Below are 18,445 nucleotides of genomic sequence, written 5' to 3' on the forward strand. Positions count from 1 at the left end.
AAGGAGCTGCCCCTCTCCAGATGCAAGAGGCCTCACAGGTGTGCCAGGCTGGGGCTGAGTGAGCCCAGAGGAGCTCTTTAACCCCTTCCTGATGAAGGTGGGAGCTGTCCATATTCTGTAAATATGGCCTACCTTTGTTCCTAGATATTTACATTTGGCCATACTAGGAACAGCAGAGTGAGCCTGGACTGTTTTGGAGACTGCGGCTTTATTCTGTTTCTTTTTTCATCATGGACTGTCCAAAGTTGGAAAATCAGAAACTCAGGTTGGAATGATGATGTTTGAGGATACTGACACCCTAGCAAGGAAAATATTAGCTAAAATAAATGGTTGAAAGATAAAAGATCTTCTGACTGACATTAAAGCATCTTGGAAAATAACATCCACTGTCACGACAGTGCAGACAGAATACACTTCAGGAATGAAAATCAATACAGATGAGACTAAGATAAATCCACTCTGCAAGATGTGCTGCTTTTGAATGTAATATTGTAAGGAAAGTGATGCTCTTAAGATTTGACACCTTGGATCAAGCCCTTACAGAGGACCTTGTAAAAGTTGCCAAATTCATTTTTGAGTTTCATGGGTTGATATGATTATTGAAGGACAAGATAACGACAACAACTTCTTAGCTTTCATTCAACATAATTAAGATGCTACTGTTGAGGAAAACATGCTCTTCTGTAAAGTGCTACCTAGCCCACGACTGGCGCATGTCTATTTAACATATTTGTTGAAGCTACCAAGTATTTTCAAATCAATTGGGAAAAATGTATTGCTTTATGCAGTGATGGTGCCAAAGCAATGACTAGCAAGAACAGCGGTCTTATTGCAAGATTAAAAACCAATATGCCACATTTAATTTGGACCCATTGCTTTTTACATGGACAAGCAATTGTTGCAAAAGGAATGCCTTCTGAGTTGCATCAGGTGCTTGGTGAGTCTGTAAAAGTTGTGAATTTCATAAAAAGCTGGCTTCTATCAGCTCGCCTGTTTACAGTTTTATGAGATGAAATGGGAACACTTTATAAAAGTCTTCTCTTGTACACTGAAGTGAGGTGGCTCTCATGAGGAAAAATATTAAGCGGACTTTTTGAATTGCGAGCTGAAGTACTTACGTTCCTACAGGAACAGGGGTCTCCTTTTGCTAAATCGTTCAGTGACCCATCGTGGCTTCTTCAGTTAGTTTACTTAGCAGACATCTTCAGTCATCTGAATGAGTTGAATATGAGTTTTCAAGGATGACACAAAAACATAATTGTATTGGGAGACAAAGTGAGAGCCTTTGGAAAGAAGTTTGGAACCTGGTCTGCTTGGCTTCAGAGTGGAAACTTTGAATCATTTCCTCTGAGTTGTGAGTTCATGAAATCGATTGCCAATGGACAAGAAGTGGACATTGAACAATTAAAAAACATTATGATTGAACATATACTTACATTTAAGCAGCTCCAGGATTATTTCCTGCCTGACGACGTAGAACTTGGCAAGAGGTGGATAATTAATCCGGTCAACAAAAGAGTAGTCGAGTCTGCCAAACTTACAGGAAGCCTGCAAGATAAACTGATAGAGCTTTCATCTGATAAAATGCTCCAGTGTTCATTTCCTTCAGAAGACATGTGCACGTTTTGGATGGCACAGAAGCATGAGTATCCCAAACTTGTAACTGAAGCTTTGAAAGTTTCAATCCTGTTCGCAATGTCATACTTATTAGAATTGGGCTTCTCATCGATAGTTGCAATAAAAACAAAGAAATGAAATAAATTATCTGTGGAGAATGTCCTGCTGAGTGTTTCTTCAATTCAACCCAACATAAAAAAATTAGCTGGTACAAAACAAGCACAAGTGTCTCATTGAAGGACTCTGTAAAACTCATAATTTGTAAAAAAGTGAATCTATAGTTTGTTTCTATGCAAAAATAAACTTTCATTTGGCACAAATGTTTTTTCTTACTTTTACTTATTTATGTATGTTTGAAATATTAGTTTATTAATGCTGGTGGGCCAGTATTATTCATAATTTACTTGATGATATTTAAGGTAGGGGGTCACAAATTTTCAAGTCTTAGTATGGGGAGGGGAGTCACAGTTTTGTTTTGTTTTTTTAATATAAAGGGAGTTGCAAGCACAAAAAAGGTTGAGAAACACTGATTTGGTCCACTAAAATTGGAAGAATAGCAATGTGAGCCTTGAAACTTCTGTTATTAGAGACCAAAAATAAGATCATAGACAAAGAATAAATTCCTGCTATTTCAAAAACAAATCTGAATCAAGCATGCATTCTATTATCTGTGATAAGCACAAACACAGAAAGGTCAGCTGTCTGAAAGATGAAGCCAAAACTGACATATAATGATGGATGAATTCAGATGTCATAAGCACAGCTCTTTGATCAGAGATCATATCTCAACTCAAAACATCCCATACTGTGATTCAATCCAATCATATGACCTCTGGGTGTGAAGCCTAACTCTCCCAAAGGCATTCTTCCCCTTCCCAAACACCAGCTCCTATAGCCCTTCCTCTGACAACCTGTGGAAGGAGATGGGTGAGCTGATCTGAGGTTAACCCTTTTTTTTTTTTTTTTTTTTTTTATTGGCGACCAGGTAGTGCCCCATGATCCAGTCATATGAGGGCTATGGATATGTATCAACACACAAAACTTTTGGTTGTGTGAAATCCAAACACTTTTGAGCGGGGGGAGGGAGAGGTAATTTCCAGCTCGAGAAGGGATACCCACGCTAGCTTTGATTGAGCGACGGTATGTACAGTAAGAGGGCTTAAGTGCCTAAGTATGAGCCCATCCGAGATGCTAGGTCCTTACTTGGGTGGCTAATCCCTTGTGCCGCTGCGCTTAATTCTTCTATTTTTATCATGCTAGCTTGATCAAAGCGGAGGGATAGCTCAATGGTTTGATCATTGGCCTGCTAAATGCAGGGTTGTGAGTTCAGCCCTTGAGGGGGCCATTTAGGGATCTGTGGCAGAAATTGGGGATTGGTCCTGCTTTGAGCAGGGGGTTGGACTAGATGACCTCCTGAGGTCCCTTCCAACCCAGATATTCTATGATCTAACGCGGGTATGTCTTCTTAAGCTGGAAATTACACCTTCCAATTCCAGTATAGACGCATCCTTAGATTCTCATGGTTACAACTGTTTAGTGTCCATTTTAATGTTTTGCAGGACTACTTTGTTCCTGAACTGTTTGCACGGCTTATGGTGAAGAAGTTATCCCTTTTTCAGGCAAGCAGTTAGACAAAATTTGAAGTTCTTCAGGTTGTTTCGATTAGGAGAAGAAATTGAGGATGCAGTTAGGTATATTTGATGGAATCCTGTTTATTTACAAAGAATGTACCAAGTCCTGTTTCTCTGAAAACAGAAGGAATCAAACTACAAGAGATATCTTCTTTGTTTGAATGTTTCAAACCTCTTTTAGCCAGCACTCAGCCCCAAAGTTCTCTCTCTCTCTCTGTTTTTCTCAGGCCCACGCTCCCAGTGCTTGTTCAGACTGTTTCCTTGACTTTTTGCTGCTTTTCTGGTCTCTCTCCTACTTCTTTCTCACTTACACGTACATACCCCCGTCCAAACAAACCTCTCCCACCAAGAAATACTCAGTGAACCCCCACCCACCTACACAGTTCTAATTTATTTTTGGTAGTGATATGTGGCTGTGTTTTGGGTGGAGTCTCCTATTGTTCCTTGCATTTATCCTGAATGACATGTGGCTGTTACACTCATCAGTTGATATATAAAATACATTTTATAACACTTTGTACGTTCAAAGGCATGCTATAGATATTAATTAATTTAGATGGCATTTACTACTGTCAACAGTAAAATTTGAATTACACGCTGAGGTGAAAACAATCAGGAGATATACAACAAACTGTAGTTGCTGGTTGTTTTGAAATACTAGCAAAAATTAGTATGAAAACTTTGAAACCAGACCACATCCTCAGACGACATTTTGGCTCAAGAACCTCGGATTCAACATCCATAGCTCATTTGATTTTTTTTTTAAATTGTAAATTGCAACTTATTTTTTAAAAACAACAAATTGCTACATCAGCTACTCTAACAATTTCACTGGAAGTGTTCAATGCCTCTTATTTAGTTGCTCTCTGTTTAGCAAAGGCAAAACACCCACACATAATAGCAGGAAATTTAAATTTATCTGTGCCACAGATAAAGTTAATATCTTCTTTAAACAAAGGAAATGAAAGCCATTCCATTTTCAAATGGTACCGTGGTGAGCAGAGTTCACAAACTGGCAGAAGACAAATGAGAGTAACTAATTGTCCAGTTTTATCCCCCCATAGATTTCCCACTATAGCTACCACAGTTCAGTTCAGTCGGTAGTAGCCAAAGTGAGAGCCCCTAATGTAGATAAGGGCTGGCAGCCACTGATACTTTAACCACGGTGCTGTCTAGTCCTGCTCTGAACGTGGTTAGATGACATGATGCTAAAGTACTGACAAATGCCTGGAGCTCTGGCTACAATAGCACTTGTACCATTGTTACCCCTGGGGAAGCTGAACCATAAACTCGCGGTAGTGACTTTGGAAATTTTAAAGGGAAAATGGATGTAGAAATCTAGAAGCTTGCCCCATCCCTTGAGTTTCTGGTTTTGGAGTGTAGTGGGAAGAAATCTCAGGGCAGGTCTACACTACTCCTTAAGTCAATCTAACTTGCGTCACTCAGGTGTGTGAAAAAGGTCCCCCAGAGCAACGCAAGTTACAGTGACCTAAGAGTTGTCCACACCGGCACTATGTCAGTGGGAGAGGCTCTCCTGCCAACATAGCTTCTGCCTCTTGCTGAGGTGGAATAATTATGCTGATGGAAGAGTGTCTTCACTGGACATGCTACAGCTGCACTGATGTGCTTCTAGAGTAGACCTGCCCTCAGAAAAGGCAGGTCTGGGGCCTTGATGCCTGCTGCAAGCAGGAGGTAGACTAACAGAAGTGGCTGGACTGATAGCAATACCTACCCTGGAAGCATAAGAAGAAGAAGAAAACCACTTCTTAGATTTATTAGCAGGATAAAATGGATTTAGGTTTCCCCGTCCATGCTGGAACAGAATCTTATTCCTGGCTAAATTCTAAAAGTTTTGCTCAAGGGGCTTTGCTATAAAGAAGAGCCATGACAAACTTGATGGCAAATCCCCCCTTCGTCCAAAGCCAGGAAAGGAACCAAAGAACAAGTCTGGTGGCTGTGGTAGACTCTAAATAAATAAATAAAATGATTGCCTTTTCCTATTGGCTAATTAGATTTTTGTATTACATTAGCCAACACATTGTTCTTAAATATTTGGCACACCAGAGCAGTACCATACTTCTGTAACTAACTTTCTTCAAGGCACAGCTAATACTGGAAATCTAGTGGGACACAGAACAGCAATAAGATGGTAGCCTGACAAAACTTTGTTGCACCCTGACAGGCGCTTTTCTCTCTCTATTGCTATGGAAGCCAAATATCCAGAGTCTCAGACTGATATGACAGTGCCACAGAAAGTCTCTGCATTGCTATAATCAGAGAGCTCAACGCAATGAGTATCTATAGGTCTTAAAGTTGTGTGTCTGCCAGTTCCCCTATTCCTGAACACTTAGAACCAAAGTGGTAGCTAGGAAACCTCTCAAATGGCTGCAAACGCTCCATGCTGCAATCTCTCTTTTCCGAGTGGGCTCTGAGAGTAACTTTGCAGTGCCCACCCTCACTTGCTCATATACAACTCCTCCCATAGGCCAGTGAGGAGACTGACTCATATCTTTACCATGCTTACCCATCTCCCAAATGACAAGCCAAAATCACTGTGCCCTAGTCTCATGCCTCTTAGGGTATGTTTACACTGCAAGTGGAGGTCCGATTGTAGCATGTATAGGCATACCCAAGATAGCTTTAATGTAACTAGCATGGGGAACAGTAGAGAAGATGTAACAGCACAGGCTTCAACAGGGGCTAGCCATGTGAGTAGAAGCCCACTGTGGACCCTGGGTACATCACGCAGGTTGTTAGCCCAGGCCATGCCCTAGGTATATACTCAGGTTGTTAGCCCATACCATGCTGTTGTGCTAGTGATTGAAACAATGCCTTCCCATTCTACAGCTCCACCTTCATTTCCAGTACAGGACATACTCTTACATAACCCAGCCCTGGTTATATTGTTTTGCTGTTTGAAAGGTCTGGATACAGTGAAGAAAAAAAAAAAAAGTCTCCAACTGCTTTACATTGCACTTTGCTTGCTCATTTAAAATAAGCAGCTGTTCTGACTAATTGTCCAGTATCAAATGTATGTTTGTAGAACAGTCTTTTGCTTTGAAGTAACTTTATATTCATTGGATGGGTGACAAAGTTCTTTGCTCCTGCTGCTTCAATATCCTATTCTGCAGGAGATAGATATGGGCTTGTAGGCAAAAGGTCAGAGATCTGGCTTCCACATTCAGCTGAGTTATTCATCTGAAAACTTGGCCAGGTTGCAGAACCACTGTAGGTCAAATCCCTGGATGCGGAGACATCTTTATAAATACCACTCTCTGTCCCTGAGAGAACTTTAAGCCTGATTTATCAGAGCCAATCCTCCATTTACAGTTAGGGATGCTATTTTTGGTTTCTCTGAGCTGTGAGCTGAAACAGTGTTGCTGTAAGCTGAAACTTTAGGTGTAGAATCTTTGCAGGGAAAGCTATTACAGTATACACGATTGCAAATCCAGCCTCTAATAAAAATGTAAATATGATTTCAAATAGATCTCTTTAGAAATAGGGATACTATGCTCTGAGTCTTCCAGCAACCTTGACCACCAGGCTGGAGTTTAACCAACTCTTCTTTAGATATGGAGGGCAGAGGTCTGCTGGGTCTCAGGCAATCTTACAATAGGTGAGACCAAAGTGTCATCTACTTCAAGTTCTGGGATACAGCTGATAATTTGCTTAAGACTAGAAGATAGAACTTACATATGTTTGCTCTTGTCTGACTGTGGCACAGGAGAAAGGAAGCATGCAAATTAATTTCCTTTATTCTTATAACACCGATTCTTATGAATGTAAAAATATTAGTCTTTGTGCCGTCCAATGAGATTAATGAACCTTCCCTCACCCGTTCTATCATCACCACTTCATCTCTTGTCTTCTGCTCCTACTCATAACCATTCCCCCACATCGTGCACTTAGAAAAGACCTTATTTTAACATTGGCAAAAACACCTTAACAGCTCCTGGGCACTGCACCAGCCTGGCATTCTCTAGACAATAGATCTGTGGTTAGGAATATGTTCTAGAGGCATATATTAGAGCATTTTGGTTATATTTACAAACCAGACATTTTCCTAAAGGAATATCAGTTTGAACAGTGCATCACTCAAAACTGTGGTTGTTAATAACTGTTGCAATATGTTAGAAGCACTGAGATGCATCAAAAGCACATGTACTTACCAGATCACCACCAAAGCTTTTCTGCTCACCTTCTACAGGGCAATATCTTTGTATGTGGGAGAATACTATTTTCTATAGTTCTTATGTAAATGCAGCAGTAATAACAGAGCTGCAGTTGAGGAAGAGAAAATTGGGGGTTTAGATTCAGTAGCTGTTGAGTTTAAGAAGCCTGCAAAATTCTGTGGTTGACATGAAAAAATTCATAAAGTTTCAGCCAAGTATATCTTTACACATCTGGTAAAACCAAGGCCCAGATCCTTAGCTGGTAGATCTGGACCTGTATGTCTGACTTGAGTGCACCACCTTTTTAATATTTTTCATTCCAGTCTTTGATGATCTGGCAATTATTAATAATGATCCCCACATAATATAGAACTAATATAAAAAATAAAATGAGATGCAACCTGGAAAAATAATATGCTGATGTCTGCGGGAGAGCGGGAGGGGGAGAGGAGGAGGACAGGAACCAACAGAAACAAAATATATACATGGATGAGAGATACCTGGGAGAAAAGTACTGCTAAGAAAAACCTACAGCAAACTAGATATGAATTTATACAATGTAATGGTAAAAAAACAAAACAAAAGCCACCACCTGGCTATGGAAGTATCATGGAACAGACCAGAGATGGCAGTCCTCCTTTATTTGGCACTTTGGAGACGAAACTCAGAAAACATTTCTGGATGCTAACAAAATAAGTCTGTTCCATCTCTGATTTCCATTGCTCTGTAAGAAATATTCTGAGCCTAATAACTATTCTTTTCTGCATTTGTACATGGCCGGAAGAAGGAAGATGTGGTTATTGACTGCATGAAACAGAAGTTGTAGTTTTTATTTATTTACACAGAAAACCTGTCACATTTGATTGACAATACTAGATTTGTGTGGATGTTATGTTAGTGAAGAGATGCAAAAGAAATTGCCATAGGTACAAGGAAACATCCCTTTTATTAGAGAGAGGCTAGCTAATATACATAGTAGATTCAATGAGAAGTATGTACAATCGGCTTATTGTCAAACAGATGAATGATTAAAAATTCTTCAAAATCAGTCAAGAATTAAAAGAAAGTGAACAGCCAGGAGGATCAGAAGTCCAGGCAGCCCACCTCAAAAATAAATTCAGTTCTGGAATGTAAATGGTTATGAGGCCTACGCTGGAAAACACTAGAGTTACCCTGCAGAAAACAATGGGATTTTTCTATATATCAGTATCAGCAACTGGTCCAATCAAGGTATTGCCTGGTCTGATCTTAGAGTGATTGAACCATGAAACAAAACAACAAGGGCTAGACTGGGATCTGCTCTTGCACAAGTGTGTGAAAGGGTCATTTTAAAAAGCCTTTCCCTCATTTCATGGCCTGCACAAGGACAGATCACAATAGCGGTCTCTGAACAGGGACTGTTTGGTCATTGTTCAGAAAAAGGCAGGGAGAAGGCAGGACCATAGACCTGCCCACACTCTGCATGGGCCTGTAGAGTGGAGTCAGTGCACTGAAATCTACATTGTCCTAATGAACAGTGCAGTGTGAGCACTCCAGGTCAGCTTCAGAAGAGATCATGCTTCTTGAAGGACAATTTCTCCTGAGGCTCCCCCGGGGTGGTGCAGCTCCACAAGGTCCCTTTGCATAAGGCTTTGCACCCCAACATGTGCTGACATCCACAAAGCGACAGAGATGACACTTGAGAAGAGATGAGAGGTAGAAACATGTCCATTCATATAGTATAGATGATCTTTAACAATTTTTAAAAATAGAACTCTCAACAAAAAAGTTACATGTGCAAGAGGCACTTTTTGGAGAAAAGAGTACCTCACACAAACATACATAGCAGGATCAGCACAGATGGGGGAGTCCCACTAGAATGAATTCTAATGCAAACAGTTGTCATACAAAGGAGTCCCATATTCCCATATGATGCAGATGCTGCATCCTTTTGATGCATATAGGTATTCATGAGAGATTTCTGAAAATGTTAGGAGAAATTACATGCATATTTTTCCCATAGGCTGGGAGAATTTATCCCCATATTGGTATAACTTAATTCACAGTCCAAAACTTTGCTCTATTTACAGGCACACTCCCACAAACTTTCACACTTTGGATACCAAGGAGGCATCTTCAGTCACCAAGCCATGTGATTTTAAAAGCACAGGTATTTTTTGAGGTTGCTAAAAGGGGAGGGGCTGTATAGGCAGGAAGGGAGTATCAGCAGAACGGTGGCAGCAATGTTTACTTATTTATTTTGAAGTGAAAAGAAGAGTGGCTGTAGGGGACAGAGCAGGTATACGTTAGACCATGGACCTGACTTGCCACAGTTTTGGGAGCTAAGCAACCTTGCTTTCCCATGCTTATTCCCCCCCACTAAATGTTTGTGATTAACCTGGTTAGTGAGAACACTATACCATACTCCTGTTCCTTTAGAGACCATTCGCTTCAGCACAATATTTTATTAGCTTTTTTGGAGTAAAGTGGAATGTCACTTTTTTGGGACTGACAGACTACATTTTGTCCTATACATTCTAAAGGTGGAAAATGGGCATTTCAGAAACTTGTTTCTACTGATCTGGAAGATTTGTAGATAAAAAAGGAAATGTACACCTGCTTTATACACAAAAGTTCTAAATTCTCTAGCACTGCATGTCAAAATGAGGTGAATAAAAGCTACTGAATGATTCTTGTCGTCATCTTAACACTAACCCACCCCTCCCAAAAAAAGGTTCCTGAAACCAATTCAACACACTGTTTCAGTTGAAGCACATTATTAAAACTATCTACAGCATTTTGAACACAAAATCTACATTTCAAAATTTCAGCTAAACAGCAACACATAAATCTTAGAGTTACATCCTGGAAGTGAAATAAACTATTGCTCAAATGTTTGAGAAGTAAAGCTATTGTTCTTAGGTACACTTCACATTCTTGCTTATGCTGACACATAAGGTGGTGGTGGGTCTTTACTAGCTGCATTTGCAGGATCTTCATAAGGTGGCAACAGCACCTGAGGAAAAGGGAAAAAAAATAATCATTTTTTTATGTCAGCTGGCTAAAATTATAAGACAGGAATTTAGGACCTTGTTCTGCAAAATAATTAAATGACTAAATAAAATAAAAACTGCCTCAAGATTAGCAGTTAGCAAATAAAATGTTATTAGTGAAATACACAGGTCATTGCAATTTTATTGTGTGTTTCCATTATGAAGAGCAACTGAATTTCTTGTAATTTCTTACAATCTCTAATCACAACCCTAAACATGACAGCCCCAGAAGATGATTTTGACCATTAATTTACTGACTAAATTTGCACAGGATCCGTGATTGATTATATAGTAGCTGTACAGTAAAACTTCAAAGTGCTCTACTGCTTTGGAGATAGCCAGACTAGAGAGAAAATAATAATACTTAAATGAGAAATGTCTGCATATTTCCTAAAATATACCAGTATATGGATATTGTGTTTGGTCCATTTACAGAGTTATTGGATGTAGATTGAGACCATGGTGTAATTCCCAGATGTTGCCCACATGACCTCTCAGTTATGATCTGATCTTGAAATGTAAAGCTGAACAACTAAATACACGTAAGGGGACATCCTGACCACACGGAAGTCAATGAGAGTTTTGCCATTGGCTTCAACGGGGCCAGAATTTCACCCTTATTCTTAAGGAAGTCAATAACTTGCTTTCCTAAAGAGAAACAAGTGTTCTTTTCCATTTAGGACCTGATCAAAAGCACACTGAAATCAATGGGTCTCTTCACTGACTTCAATAAACTTTGAACCAGACCTTCACAGAACAATTCCAAGAATGATTCATGATGTAATCAGGGTCTAAATGAACGCTTCCCCGACAGATAGCTGGGAGGGGAAGAGACTACGGGTGTGTTTCTGTAAATACAGGTTGCTCCTGCTCTGTTTACATATTCATCATTTATAGCTGTGTCAAAGGATAAACTTTGGCTAGTGTTGGGTACTAATGACCTTAGTACTGAATGCAGGGATAGTGAAATACGGTTACCAATGTTGTAATTATTATAACAATACAGGAGCGTAGGACTGTGCTTACCCTGTCCCAAATGAGGGGGGGGGTGTGCACCCTCAGTTGAAAGAATGTCATTAACCAGGGGCTTGAATGTCAGAGCCCTGTGAAAGTAAGGGTGGGGGGGAACAGGAGTTCTAGTCAGGAGGCTACATGCCCCCCCTCCCCGCCTCTCTAGACTGGCTTAAACTGTTCTTCCCCACTGTCTGAAGAACAGGGCTAAATAGGCTTCATTAGGAGCCTCTTGTTATTTTAATTGCTTGATCAGAGCTGAAACCAGTTGTAGTAGGACTGTGTTTCTGCCTTGCCTGCTAAGAGCTACGATCACTGAGAGCTGAAATCACTTGAGATGAGGCAGTGTTTCTGCCCAGCCTGCAAAAGGGCAGAAAATCACTGAGAGACTGATGTGCAGAGGTCACAGAAGAGAAGCAGAAGGTGACTGACAGCCAGCAGGGCGGCACCAGAGAGGCGCGATGAAAGCGGTGAGCAGGTGGCTGGTGAGGGGCCAGCAGAGTGAATAAGATACCTCTTTACTCTCCACCCAGGGTGGGTGGTGAACTCTGCAGATGCACCTCTGAACTCTGGGTCTGCACCGACCAAGGACAACAACAGAGAAGTATCGGGCATGTGAAAGGGACTTTTGGGTCGCTGGACTTAAGAACCTGAGGAGAAAAGGGCATTGACCATCCTACTTCGGAGGTGAGTCTTTTACCCATAGTTTATGTTTATCAACCCTGTTTGCAGTGTTTTCCCAAATTAACTCCAAGTTAGTTCCCTCCTTTTATTAAAAGTTTCTTTTCTACACTCAGACTCTATGCTTGCGAGTGGGGAAATATTGCCTCTCAGAGGTGCCCGGGGGTGGTGTGTAATTTTCCCAGGTTACTGGGTGGGGGCTAGAGCCGGTTCTGTGTTGTATCGATGGAAAGGAACCCCTAGATATTGAACCTGGCCCTGGTTGCTGCTGGCTCCACCTGGCAGAAGGGTTACAATATTATACATATGCGAGCTTACACACTTCTATATCTGTGTGTGCTTCTATGCACATTTGTTGAATTAGAACACAGACACAGTAGGATTTTCAGTCCTGCATCTAAAAGAGACTCAGAGTGCTTTAAAATTCTAACACATTTGACAAGGACATGACTCCAGGGTTAACAACGCCATGGGTCTGTGCTTGTGAGTGCAATATCCCATATACCATTCCAAACAAGCACAAGTTCTCAAAAGCTTTGCATTAATCAAAAAAGCATTTAATATTTTATGTCTGCTTTAAAATGTACAGCTAAATATAGTGGAATACATGTGTACTGAAATGATATACAACAAATAGGACATTAGATAAATGTTATGATAAAGTCAGATTTATGTCTTAGTATAATATAACCACTAAACCACAAACCATAATTCACTCAAAACCTGGTGGTCTCTTCAGACCTCTCAACAAAGTTTTAATAGCAGATTCTATAGGGAGGTCTCCTATTTCTAAAGATGTCATTATTTCCCCAATTATACTACAGAACATTTACTAGTATATTACGAATTATTATTAGTCGTAATTAATTAAAAGTAATTAAAACTAAACTACAACTGAAACCAGAAGTGAACCCAGGACATTTTTATGATGTATTAGCCTTGCTTTTGTATTGTGTTTGTTCTCATACTGGCTAAGTCTCAAAATGCTGTCATTTGCAATGCGGCTCTCAATCACAAGGGCGAAAGATATAGTGATGCAATGTCCTGCATGGAATCAAATAAGCAGAAAGGAAGAAAGGCCTCCCAGTTATGCTGTTGCCCAAGCCCTATGCTCTTATGCAATTCAACCCTGTGGACCCCCGTCTTATGCAGGAACTGAGAAATCCCCGAAGAGTTTTAGGAGGCCTTCCCTGCCCCAGGAGGTCACCCACAATGATCCTATTTGGAGGAATCCTCAACTAGCCTCTAGTGCTGCTGACTAGATCCTTTTAAGGTTTGCAGGGTGTGTAGGTTTGGGAGCCCCCAAAGAGTCTCCTAAGGTTCCACAAGTGGGGAGGCTATAGTCTTAAGGCTCCTCTGGAACTTAACTGCATGCAAAAAGTTATGCATGTAAAGTCACCATAAATGATCTAACTAATCATTGCTAATATGTATGGGCCTAACCTTGATGCTCCTGAAACCTTTCATAGGTTTTTTACTAAGTTATACGGAGAACCCCAAATCCCTAGTGCGATTGTTGGGGATTTTAATAAGGTGCTCGATCCCTTTGTGGACAAATCTCAGCCCCAGGGTCATAAGTCAACCAAAATTAGAACGGCTTTGGAGTTGCAAATTAAAGATCTGGGATTATGTGAAACCTAGTGTTTTATACTTCCAGCGGGTAGGCACTATTCATACTTCTTTCCACAAAATGGGTCCTATTCCCAAATAGATTTCTTTTTTTGATCTCCAAAAACTTGGTAAATTCTGTACTTGACTCCTCAATTAATACAATTGCATTCTCTGATCATGCCCCATGATTCTTCAAACAGCAAGAGACGGGTGAGAAACAGCCAGGCAGATGTAGATTTAATTCTTCACTTTTATTAGATCTTCATTTCAAAACTTTTTTTGAAAAATAAATTTGACATGTTCCTGGAGACAAATTAACTGCAACATCTTCTAGCAGGCCATTGTGGGAGACACTCAAAATCTATTTGAGGGGTGCAATTAGAAGTTTCATGTTTGCCAAGAAAAGGGAATGTGAAGAAAATATGACAGCCCTTGAGAAAAAAGTAAAAAGCTTTATTTGTATTGTGCAACAGCCCCATCTCCATATTTGCTGCGATCCCTAATTAATTTGAGATATATACTCAATAAGCTGCACTGGGGGCACAGGCTGAATTTGCCCTATTTTGATTTAGGCAGGATTTCTGAATTGGGTGAAAAAGCTGACAAGTTGCTGGCATAGCACCTAAGACAAAAGACCTCTGCATATAGAGTCGTGGCCATCTGTGATCAACATGGTAAATTATGTATATCACCTAAAGATATTAATAAAGAGTTCTTTAATTTATATAAAAGATCTGTACCAATAGGACCAGGGCCAGCCCACAACATTTTGGTACCTGAGGCGGGGAGCTCAAATGATGCTCCAATGCCCCCTTGCTTGAGCCAAAACTTTGAAAGGTCTCAATTCTGCCTTCTTCCTGTTCTACTCCTCTCATGGTACTGCTCTGCTACCTACCCCAATAAAGGAGAACTAACAACTTAAAATGCCTGTTCACAAATTTTAAGTAACACTTAACTTTCAAATGCCTGAACAGCAAATGTAACTTTTCTTGTCTGCATAGTAAACACTGGCATTTTTCATCTGTTTGAATAATCAAAGTGGTGCTTTCCGTGCCTTCTTGGTTACAAAGATTTGAACTGCTTCCTGAAGGTCCACAGTCTGGGCCAGCTCATGCTCTATTGAGATGGTTGCAAGGCCAACCAGCCTCTCCTGTGTCATTGTGGAGCGTAGATGTGTTTTTATTAACTTGGAGTAGCTGCATTCTCCACTGGCAACTGTTACAGGAAGTGTTAGAAGTATGCGGAGAGCAACAAAAGCATTTGGAAAGAGGGTGGTCATCTTATTTGTGCACATATATTCCAGAAGAGCCTTTGGAGTTGATCCTGCTGAAATGTATCTTGAGAGGGCTTTCAGTTCATCACCTAAATCACTCGCATCAATATCGCGCATGTCATCATGTGTCACTGTCTCTAGTGCCCTGCATTGTCTCTAGTTTAGGTCTTCTTCGGATATCGTGAGGAGTTTTGGAATATCATACAACATACCAAATATACTGCTGTGTTCCTTGAGCTGCATGAAATGGTCAACTGACTGTATTGCACAATCTAGCACCTGGTTAAAGAATTCAATTTTGAATTGTTGTTTGGGGTCTCTTATGGGATTATCCCATGCCTCGTAATCAAACTGTCATCTACTTCTTCGGTGACTCTTGTAGTCTTGAATGGGTGGGAAAATAGCTTCAGTATGAAGTTCCTCTGCCAACTTCTGTGCACTCTTCAGAACGTTTTGAAATCCCTCATCTGACAGGTAAGACTGTAGGTATGACTTTGCTTTGTCCAGTTGTTCCATTGCTCCAGATATATCAAGGTCAACACCTTGGAGTCTCTTGCTTACAACATTTCAAACAGTATGTCATGCCACAACACTAAGCCACACAGAAATTTGAAGTTATGTATGTTTCTGGTGATTCCATTTCCCTCTGCCACTGTTCTCCCACGAACAGTTCCTGTCATAGCATTATCCTCCACAATGGCAACATCTATCTTCCCAACTTGGTGTTTGATAGGCTTTATCGCCTCCACTCGACCTTCCCATCGTGTGGCACTCAGTGGTTTCAGTGTCAGAGAGGATGTTCCCAGATGTTGTTTCAAAATTTGCCATCGATGAGTTAATGCAGAAAAAAATACATAGATGCTTTGAATTACATTAAAAAATTCAGCAGCCTCTCTAGAAGCTGATGCTGCATCACTGACCATCAAGTTCAATGAATGAGAACTGCATGGGACAAAAAAAGCTCAAGGGTTTAACTCTTGGATCCGTGTCTGCACTCCTCTGTTCTTTCCTCTCATGTTGGCACCATTATTGTAGCCCTGACCTCTCATGTCAGCTATTGCAATTCCCGTGTCTTACAGCTTTTTAAGAAGCATATTTGTCATACCAGCTCCTGTAGTATCATCAATGTCAATAAATTCTAGAAAATGCTCTGACAGTCACCACTGAAGGGACATTTTCACTTGGTTCTGTTGTTGTTACAAAATGCACCATTAAAGTCATTTGTGTGCAGTCCAGAACAACAGAGTAATATCTTGCTGACTTCAGATCTGCCACAAACTTCTGTTTGACTTTTGTTGCCAGTAACTGTATGATCTCATTTTGAATTGTTTTTCCAAGGTAGTGGTGTGTGTACATTTCTTGGGTGGTGACTCTTAGATGCTCCTGGAGTACAGCATCAGACTCAGCCATCAGTTGCACAATTTTAAGGAAGATTCCATTGTTTGGCACATACGGCTGATCTGAAGTGCCATGCAGTGCTAGGTTTTGGGTAGCAAGCATTCTCACAATGGCAATGAGCCTTTTCGGAACATTTTGCCAGTAAAGAGACTCTGATGCAATCTTCTGTTGATGCTGATCATCTATGGTGGCCTTTAACCTTAGTCTCATCTCAAGCTCTTTCCAACTATGGAATGCTCTCTGGTGATTTGCTGCCTTCTCAAGGCATGCCAGATTTCTAGCCAGATTTTTCCAGTCCTTTGTTCCTGTAGAACCCAATATGGCTGGAACATTAGACTGGAAGAGTTTGCAACAAAAACAGTATGCAGCATTCTGGGTTTTTGAGTACATAAGCCATGGCCTCTCCACTTCGTCACCATTGGGGATTTCACGCCAGTAATGTGTTGGATGGAAACTTCTATTTTCATTGTCTTTGGGGAACATGAAGTTTTTCCACTTGCTGTCGCCCATGCAGCACAAGGAAATCCCTCAGGCTACTGCTCAAGTGGGTCCACAGTCCTGGATCATCTAGACTTAAGGAACTAAACTCAGCAGCAGCTGTTTCTTGCGCCTCCACCACGCTCTTCTCTGATCTACACTTTTCTTCAGGAATGTGCATGGTTACATCCATCCGAGATGGAGATACGGATGCCGCAGTAGCTGCCAGGTCACCTGCACTCTGACTAACTGGAAGATCAGGCATCTCCTCACCACTCACATCCTCACTGGGGTCGGAAGGCTCACCATGAACATTTATGTCTATGTATCACAGGAGAGCTCCTTCCTGCTTAGATAGAAAAGCTTCCTTTGCTTGCTTGCTTTTTCTGAATGCTGCCCCAGAGGGGCGTTTTCTTCTTTCACTCATGACTGCTGTTCTGTGCCATCTATAGTAGCTCTCAACACTCAATTGAGGGGGACAAATAAGCAGGCTGGTAGCAGGGCCTGAGTGAGGGAAGATATCAGCATCTTAAGGGCCTAACTGGCTTCTACTACTTCAGTTGACTGCCTGTTCTCCTCAAGTGGGTTCAGGGAAGCAGCAGGAAATAGGAAGCTCCCTGAGAAGCTGGTGTTAATCAGTCCAGGCTCCTGGGGGTGCTAGAGAGGTACATAAGAAGCTGCTCCTCCTCATATCTCTCCCTGCAGCTCCTGCTGCTTTCTGTTATTCCCTCTTACCTTTTCTCCTGCCTGCCTGCCATGTCTCTTGTGCCCTCCTTCCTCCAGCCCAGCACTCCACCATCTCTGTGCATCTAGAGCAGAGAGAATACATATGCAACAGCAGCAGACACAATTTTCTACTCTCTGGGTCCCAGTGGCGCCTCCACCTCCTGGCAGCTGAGGCAGCCGCCTCAGTTCGCCTCGTGGTAAAGCCAGCCCTGAATGGGACACAAACCCCTGCATGGACGCTTTGTATTAATTTTTCAAAAATATTACATTACCACGTACTGCAGTCAAGAGTAGAAACCTTAATGTGCCCCTAATGGAGGATGAGTTAACTGAGGCGATTAAGAATATAAAAGTTGGGAAGGTCCCCCGGAACAGATGGCTTCCCTGCCAAATTCAATAGACGTTCCTTGACCTCCTGTCTGAAAAGATGCTTAAAATGTTTCATAAGTCACTCCTAGAAGGCAGTCCTCCCAGGCCTTAGGCCCGGTCTACACTACGAGTTTAGGTAGAATTTAGCAGCGTTACCTCAATTTAACCATGCACCCGTCCGCACGACGAAGCCCTTTTTTCCCCCAACTTAAAGGGCTCTTAAAATTGATTTCTTTACTCCACCCCCGACGAGGGGATTAGCGCTGAAATCGGCCTTGCCGGGTCGAATTTGGGGTAGCATGGACGCAATTTGACGGTATTGGCCTCCGGGAACTATCCCCGAGTGCTCCATTGTGACCGCTCTGGACAGCACTCTCAACTCAGATGCACTGGCCAGGTAGACAGGAAAAGGCTCATGAACTTTTGAATCTCATTTCCTGTTTGGCC

The 18,445-nt window shown here is 41.3% G+C and overlaps 1 protein-coding gene across 1 annotated transcript in view; it reads right to left on the reverse strand.

Moving 5' to 3' along the window:
* Positions 1–8,316: 8,316 nt before the first annotated feature.
* Positions 8,317–18,445, reverse strand: part of LAPTM4B (lysosomal protein transmembrane 4 beta) — a 116,530-nt gene continuing 106,401 nt past the window's right edge. The window contains exon 7 of the mRNA XM_074944059.1: positions 8,317–10,415. Coding sequence (XP_074800160.1) covers positions 10,341–10,415 — 75 coding nt within the window. The 3' untranslated portion in view covers positions 8,317–10,340. The remainder of the gene's footprint in view (positions 10,416–18,445) is intronic.

This window comes from Natator depressus, chromosome 2, assembly GCF_965152275.1.
Source record: "Natator depressus isolate rNatDep1 chromosome 2, rNatDep2.hap1, whole genome shotgun sequence".
Lineage (NCBI taxonomy): Eukaryota > Metazoa > Chordata > Testudines > Cheloniidae > Natator > Natator depressus.